The sequence below is a fragment of the Artemia franciscana genome, chromosome 4 (genome assembly GCF_032884065.1).
Source record: "Artemia franciscana chromosome 4, ASM3288406v1, whole genome shotgun sequence".
NCBI classification, from domain to species: domain Eukaryota; kingdom Metazoa; phylum Arthropoda; class Branchiopoda; order Anostraca; family Artemiidae; genus Artemia; species Artemia franciscana.
Genome location: NC_088866.1, coordinates 41642645 through 41651158, shown reverse-complemented (window position 1 = coordinate 41651158; position 8514 = coordinate 41642645). Strand labels below are relative to the sequence as shown.

The 8514-nt window shown below is 36.0% G+C and overlaps 1 protein-coding gene across 2 annotated transcripts in view; it reads left to right on the top strand.

The window, feature by feature from the left end:
- Positions 1 to 842: 842 nt before the first annotated feature.
- The window catches only part of LOC136026445 (putative sodium-coupled neutral amino acid transporter 11), a 68867-nt gene continuing 61195 nt past the window's right edge, over positions 843 to 8514 (top strand). For both annotated transcript variants that reach the window (XM_065703040.1, XM_065703039.1), the window contains exons 1-2: positions 843 to 936; positions 4267 to 4335. In XM_065703040.1, the coding sequence (XP_065559112.1) occupies positions 871 to 936; positions 4267 to 4335 (135 nt within the window). In that variant the 5' untranslated portion in view covers positions 843 to 870. The remainder of the gene's footprint in view (positions 937 to 4266; positions 4336 to 8514) is intronic.

Genomic DNA, 8514 nt, shown 5'->3' with positions numbered 1-8514 from the left:
GGGCAATGCTCCCCTCCCTCCCGAATCGGTATCCCTTAAAATTTCTTATGTATTTTAATTAAACTTTGAACTTTTTTTGTTATAAATAAAAAACTTCAATTTTTGAGTGAAATAAAATACGCCCAAGACACGGGATTGTTTTTGAAAAAAAGAGTTCTTTGTTGTTCAAGCCATGATACTTACAGTTTCCTGATAGCTGTTTTTAGCCATGGTGAATCCAATAGTCATTTTTGTGGAGTCCAATGCCAATTTTTAGGGGTTTCATGCTATTTTTCAAAATTTCCTTAGTAAGTTTTCAAAATAACATTCAGCTAGAAACTAAAATTTTGTCTCACTATATAGTTTTCTTTCATTTTTCAACTTCTGGTTACTCTGGGCTGTCGTTCGTCCTTTACTAGGTTGTAGCTACCGCCGGAACCATGATACGACTGGATGTGTCTACCCTCAAATCCTTTGAGCTATTGGAGCCAAAAATGATAGTTTCCCTATCAAACGCGTCAAGTTTCCCTCTTCTAATAAGGTTCAAACACGTTGCTGTGAGAGAATTTAAAACTAAAGCTGAGGAAATGAAAAGATTAGAAAATTTGAACCGAGAATAAGACCCTCAGGCTAGTTGGCAATGTTCAAGGTCTATGATATTCGCACGAATTCAAGGACTGTCAAGTTAACATTACAAATGCTCCCAATGTTTATAAATCTAATGCATAAATCTGGTGAAACTTAACTTCAGGTAAAACAATTTGTTGGGTTAGGCTGCTCCAATAGGCTATCATATTGCCTCACGAAATCAATATTTTCTCTTTAAATCTACTAAAGCCAGGGAAAAGTTTTGGATGGAAATAGTAATCCTGTAGACATCGTTAGGATAGCATGAAACCAGAACCAAACGAAAGTACTTACTTTTTACTGAAGCAAAGCTATGGATCTCGAAAGGAGGTAAGTTTTCTTAAAGTTGGAACATACCACATTTAAGCCGTAAGACCAATCATTACCGCCTTTGCCGTCGTGGTTTGTCTCTTGGGGTTTGCCATAGTCAACCGGAATCAAATTTGCCTCTCGGTCGACAATTTAATTTATTAGTCAGAGCTGTATTTGGGATATTTATTTAGGGAAAGATTACCAAAAGAATATTGTCCCTCAGACTTGGTCTAACTGTCTTAAGTAGGACTACGGTCTATCTCTTAGAGCAAGATTAGGGGCTAGTTTTTTTTTTTTTTTTTTTTTTAATCAAGCAATGAATAAGTAAGCCAAGTATTATAATATAATAACGTTATAAATTTACGAAGAAAACCATGAGTTTTTATCAAGTTCAGTACATTAAGTGTCTACAGAGCTTTTATCAAGTTCAGTCTATCTATTAACATTAAGTGTCTACATCTTGAGTTCTAAGCCCCGATTTTTGATTCCAAAATTATATGAAACAAAAAATCAAAATCACTCTGTTTGTTTTGTCCTGCTGAATTTCTTATCCATCTAAATACAAAGAAACTTTGTTCTGTGGCAAAAGTGCTCAGAAGCATTTTGGCGGTGGCTTGAAACGAAATGTAAATATTTGTTGAAAAGATTTAATCCTTTTCATGCAGTTTAAACGCAACCCAAGAAGGAGTTGCTGTGGCCAGAACCTTTTCCCATGTGTTGAGCCAAACCCAACCTCTGACGCCAAGTAGTCTGGCTCTGGGAGAATATCATTGTAAAATTCGAGCAAATACTCAAACTTTGTTTTTACCGTATAGGCTACCATTCAACTATAAAGGGAATGTTCTACCATTCAACTACAAAAAAAAATATAAAATTCAATAAGTCTATCTGGCTCTGAAGTGTCTTTTGCTAGCATCCTTACTTACCTGGGCATGCCTATTGGAGCAAAAAGGAAAGAAACTGTAAACCTAGCAATTAAAGATCATGCCAGGTGAGATCCGTGCTGCGTATGCCTACCTGGCTTCAAACGTTTCGTATCTAAGTAGAGTTCACCGTTCTCAGTTATATAATAGCCTAACAGTTCCTCACTTATTTACCCGTTATCCTGTTTGGTCTTTCCTTAAATGTGGCAAAAGGAAGCAAGTTCATCTCCTGTACTTTAAATTTGCAATGTATCTCCAACTTCCAACTTGGACAAGTAACTCTTTTCTGCAAAAAAAGTATCAAACAGTTCGTGGTAACGAACTGTAGTAAGGAGCGACCCGGCTCAATAGTAAACGAAACTCTAAAAAACGGAATTTCGATGCTAAAAGATATATCAAAAGAATCGGATTTTTATGTTGATTTCAAATATATAAGTTTCATCAAGTTTAGTTATTGTCATCAAAAGTTACGAGCCTGAGAAAATTAGCCTTATTTTGGAAAATAGGGGGTAACACCCCCTAAAAGTCATAGGATCTTAACAAAAATTACACCATCGCATTCAGCGTATCAGAGAACCCTACAGAAAAAATTTCAAGGTCCAATCTACAAAAATGTGGAATTTCGTATTTTTTGCCAGAAGACAAATCACGGGTGCGTGTTTATTTGTTTTTTTTTTCCCCAGGGGTCATCGTATCGACCAAGTGGTCCTAGAGTGTTGCAAGAGGGCTCATTCTAACGGAAATGAAAAGTTCTAGTGCCCTTTTTAAGTGACCAAAAAAATTGGAGGGCACCTAGGCCCCCTCCCACACTCATTTTTTTCCCAAAGTCAACGGATCAAAATTTTGAGATAGCCATTTTGTTCCGCATAGTCGAAAATCATAATAACTATGTCTTTGGGGATGACTTACCCCCCACAGTCCCTGGGGGAGGGGCTGCAAGTTACAAACTTTGACCAATGTTTACATACAGTAATGGTTACTGGGAAGTGTACCGACGTTATCAGGGGGATTTTTTTGGTTTGGGTGTGGGGTTCAGGGGAGGGGGCTATATGAGAGGATCTTTCCTTGGAGGAATATTTCATAGGGGAAGAGAAATTCAATGAAAAGGGCGCAGGACTTTCTAGCATTACTATAAAAAAAACAATGAAAATATAAACATGAAAAAGTTTTTTCAATTGAAAGTAAGGAGAAGCACTAAAACTTAAAAAGGAACAGAGATTATTACGCATATGAGGGGTTCTAAAAATACTTTAGCATAAAGAGCGAGGTATTTAGGAGGAGATAAATACTTCACTCTTTATGCTAAAATTTTTTTAAATAATTTCAACTATTTATTCTACGGCCTTTCTGATTCAGGGGTCATTCTTAAGGAATTGGGATAAAACAAGATTTAGTGTGAAGAGGGAGGTATTAACGAGGGGACCAACCCCCTCATATATATAATCAAAAATATAAGAATATAAAAGTTTGTTACGTAAGTTAATTCTTAATTTACGTATTTTTTTTTACTAATAAAAACGTTCGTTAAAAATAAAAGATCTAGTTGCCTTTTTAAGTAACCGAAAAATTGGAGGGCAACAAGACCTCCTTCCCCACCCCTTATTTCTCAAAATCGTCTGAACAAAACTAAGAGAAAGCTATTTAGCCAAAAAAAGAATTAATATGCAAATTTCATTTTAATAATTTATGTACGGAGAGCCAAAATCAGTTATGCATTAATTAAAAAACTTTCAGAAATTAAATAAAAAAAAACCGAGTTTTTTTAAATGAAAGTAAGGAGCGACATTAAAACTTAAAACGAACAGAAATTACTCCGTATATGTAAGGGGCTTTTCCTCCTCGACACCCCGCTCCTTGCGCTAAAGTTTGATTCTTTCTCGCAACTCTACTTTTTAAAACAATAAAAAACTTTAGCGTAAGGAGCGGGGTGTCGAGGAGGAAAAGCCCCTTACATATACGGAGTAATTTCTGTTCGTTTTAAGTTTTAATGTCGCTCCTTACTTTCATTTAAAAAAACTCGGTTTTTTTTTATTTAATCATTTGGTAAACCCAGCTGGAGTTATTGAGAAGCGTATTTGTAATTTCACTACCGAATACCGGAAGTCTTTTCATTTTTGGTCATTTCTGTTGTCCCTTGTTTGTAGTTGTCAAAGTGTGTTTTTATTTCTGTTGTCTTTTTTTTCTTGATTTTTACTCTGTCTTCTTCTGAGCTTCCTGCCCAGTTTTTTTTTTGACGGGTTATAAATAAAATAATGATGATGACGAAAAAAAACACTGGTAAAATTCTAAAATTACACTGACCCGTTCCATTGCCCCAAAACCAAGGAATAATATGTTATAATAGGATTTAAGGACGCTACCAAAGATGTATTGCTCTTGCTGGTGAAGGGATCTATTTGTTTTATTTTATATTTTGTACTTTTAGGAGGAAATGATTGAAAGCAAAGCAGAAATCGACTCATTTGGTGATGACGATGCTGATCAGCTAATAGAGGTAATTTAAATTTTCAACTCTATTCCTAATTTTACCTGGTTTAACTGCTCTTCAATAATTTATTTTGTCATGACAGTGAAACCTTTTACTAAAGTTTGTTGTTGCTTAGGCTCTGGGCTAAAATCTGTTATTCTACTTTTCAGTTTTGTTCCTTTGCTTGCTACTCACTTGCTTTAGGCGGTTCTAGGTGTTTGTCCCCTCCCCCCGGCAATTAAACTTTAGTGAACTTGAGCGTCAACTTGATTGAGTGGCGCATAATATACAAGTACCAAAATTCCTTCCCTCTTAACGAATTAAAAAACCAAAATTCAAATAAAGTTCTCAAATTTGGAAAGCCTTATTTTCCAAGAGGGGTGTTTTCTGGGAGGAGGGTATTTTCCAGGGGTATTTTCCACGAGTGGTTCTCCAAGGGGTATTTTTAGGGGATTAATTGCAGTGGGAGGGGGGGGGGGCTAAACGTCGGTCATCGCTTTAGGCCACTTGGTTACCAGCAGCAGGGCCATCACTTAAGGGGGATGCCTTCCCCAGTGTTTTTGGGCACTCGGTAAAAATAATCGGTAAAATCATACCGCGACGCATTACGATTTTTCCCACTCTTCAGGCTTTTCTTGTTCAGTTAAATAAAGACCAGGAATATACTGACCTGTCATCTACAGAAATCTCGACCTTTGTCGGTAAACATAGCAGTTTGACCGACTCCTTCTATGATTTTACAGTAAGTGCTACAATTTTCATTCATTTAAATAAAGATAATGAAAATAGTGACTTGACATACACCAAAATCTCAATCTCGGTCGGTGGATGCCGCTGCATTGACTGAGTCGTGCAGTGAATTTACTTAGAGTAGTCAAAATTTACGTTATGCTAATTGTTGATAAAAAAAAACGGTCAATAGAAATGACCAGCCGGTTGTTAAACCCCCCCCCCCACCTACAAACATTTTGGCTAGTAACGACCACGCCCAGAAGAAGCTGAATGGTTGAAACTTTCCTAGTAGAGATTGCTCCTAAAAAAGCAGTCAACTTGGTGACTACCCAGACATTAGAAAACAGATCCGAAAAGACAAATGGCATTCAGGTGAACCTTTCAGAGAATGTTAAGGGGGATGTTGAACTAAATCAAAACACTCTATGTGGATATGGGTCGTCAGAAGGATTGAACTCAGGTTGAGTATATTAATTTGGAACTTCCAGGAGATGAGAAGGAGAACCATCAGTTGACCAAAAGGCAATATTTGCACAATACTACTACCAATACTACTTCTACTGCCATTCTACTACTACTACCACCATTGCTACTTCTACTATTACTATTACTACTACTACTACTTCCACTACAACTACTGCCTCTTTAGCTAGTACTGCCAAGGCTGAGGGTACTGAAGTGAAAATTTGAGGAAATGGTGAGGGAGAAGTTGAATTATATCAAAACATATAATATCCATATAGATTGCCAAAAGTGTGTATCAGTAATATCTTTGGAACGGCTTACCGTATCAAGTTGAAAGCTCCAGGGCATCGTGAGGGGATGTTCACTGGGCAAAAGGCAACACTATTGCCTTTAATACTGCTTCTACTACTGTTACTGGAACTACTAATACAAGACACCTACTGAAATCACTGCTCCTACTACTATCACTACTACTATTATTCAAGTACGAAGGTGAAAATATGAGAGAATATAGAGGTGGAATTTGAACTTAATCAAAACACACGACTTGCTTGCAAATTGTCAAAAAGGCGTATTTCAGGAAGGCATAAGGGTATTAAGTTGGAACTCCCAGGGATTACATAAAGGGGAAAATCAATCGACCAAAAGGGAATATTTGCTCGCTACTTCTACTGCTACTACTACTACTACTACTACCATTACTTCAACTACATCTTCTATTGTAACTACTACTATTACTAAGAGTATTTAGATGAAAAATTCAGGAAGCTTTGTCAGCAATGCTTTGGAAAGTCTTGGTGTGTAAAGTTGAAACTTGAACGCTTGCTCTGGGGGATGATTGACTGACCAAGAGGCGATATTTGTACCCTACTACTACTGCTGCTGCCACTACTGCTACTGCAACTAAAAACAAAGGCCACCACTACTACTGCTACCACAATTACTAGTGGTACAACTGCTATTAAAGCTAAAGGTAATAAAGCGAAAATTTTGGGGCATGTGAAAACAATGTTGAACTAAATCAAAACATACTATGCGCATAGTGGTTGCCAGGAGGACGCATCAATAATGGCTCAGGAATGGTTTACCGTATTAAGTTGAAACTGTCATCGTGTGCTAAGGGGCATATGGAAAAAAAAACAATGGTGCTATATCCATATTGCTACTATAGCTACTTCTTCTATTGCAACTGTTGATACCCCTTAAGGGAAGGGTATTAAAGTGAAACTTACAAAACATGTTCTGGTGGATGTTGAATTAAGATATAAAATACTATGAGTATGCAGACTGTCAAAAGGGTGTAACCCCAATATCTCAGGAATGGCTTACATTATCAAGTTGAAACTTCTTGGGTATATGGCGACAAATTTTGAACTGACCAAAAGGCATTATGTGTATGCTACTGATACGGCTATCACAGTTGCTGTAACTAATGAGGCTAAAAGTATTAAGGTGAAACTCTGGAAGTCAAAATTAAGTTCTGGTCTTCACAAGGCAAGGGAGGCGTCTGTTCCGCTCATCCCTTTCTCTGCTCCTTTTGGGCTTGACTGGGTTGTTTATTGTAATTTCTGTTCATTTCAGATTCATTTATATAATGATGATTATTTTTTGGTAGTTTTACTCTTGAAAAATATTTGACTTTATTTGTCCTCATTTTTGGTTTAATATAGCTGTTTACTTTTCTTTTGAGAACTTATTCCTTAGAAAAAGCTTTTCAAATTAACCACTAGATATATGGCTAGCCTATTCCAAAGATTACGACTGGAAATCAATTACTTTTTTTAAACACCATATTTAAAGCACGTGATTTACACATTAATAAGTGTTTAAGGTATAGCCCTGTCAACCTTTCTTGAATTAGCGGTTCTTATACGCTAATTACTTTCAAAATATACTTTCCAATCCTTTTAACAAGATAGCAGTATTCTTAAGCTACCGAAAAGTGGATATCGAAAAACATCTTAAGGGGACAGTGTAATACTTTTTACTGTTAGGTTTATATGGAACTATAGTAGCGTTAGGACATTTTGAAAGGCTTCCTGGCGTTTCATATTTAAGCTGTCTATACGCTGCGGGGCTTAAAAGGCTGGGTGTTTACTCAAGAGCATCCCAAGACACCCTAGATGGTAAATTGTTAATGCTTATTAAAAGGAAAAGTAAAACTGTTTGCTTAGTATTGCGTTTAAAAGAAATGGAAATGATGTTTAGGGAGTACCAAAAGGAAGTAGAGACTTTACAAATCCTTGAGACATACTTAAGTAAAGTCAAATGTCTTTATGTCTATCTGTTCAAGAATTTGCAGCTAAAGAAATTATGCTTTAAACTTGAAATTTTCTGGCTATAAACCTGAAACCATGATAATGTAAATCTGTGTGTATAGATTCAATGTCTTTTTCATAAATTGAAAATTTAGCGTCATGAAAAAATGACATTCATTTGGATAAATGAAATTGCATGTATATTTTCAAGCAAATCAGGTATTCACAAAAAAATTACAATTGAAACCTTTTAGACCGTTACTTACGTTGTGGTAGTAGTTCTCACAGTTTTGTTTATGCAAATCCAGTTTTACAAGTTTATGAAAACTTAATTAGTGTCTTTGGGAGTTGGGACAGATGGAGGTGAGCGTTTTTAGAAAATTAATTGTTGGAAAACTTTCTGAAAAGTGATTCAAATAGAAATAAAGAGCCTTAAGACGAAACTTAAAACGAGCAAAAATGAGTTAATTTGTATTTTAAACTCAACACGACCAGAAATTACTAACAAGAAATATATGAAACTGGAAGTGTTTAGTTAAATTAATTTCTGTTCATTTTTAATTGCCAAAGTTTTATTATTGGTTAATATTATAAATATTTACCTATTTTTCAGGTTTTCGGCTTAAAAATTGAGATATCGGATTTTAATTGAAATTCTTAGGTTGCATAAAGTGACCTGAGCTGTGTTTTTGACTGTACTTACTCACTTAATTTTACGTAGGTCCCGGCCATCCTCGTTGGAGGTTTTCGG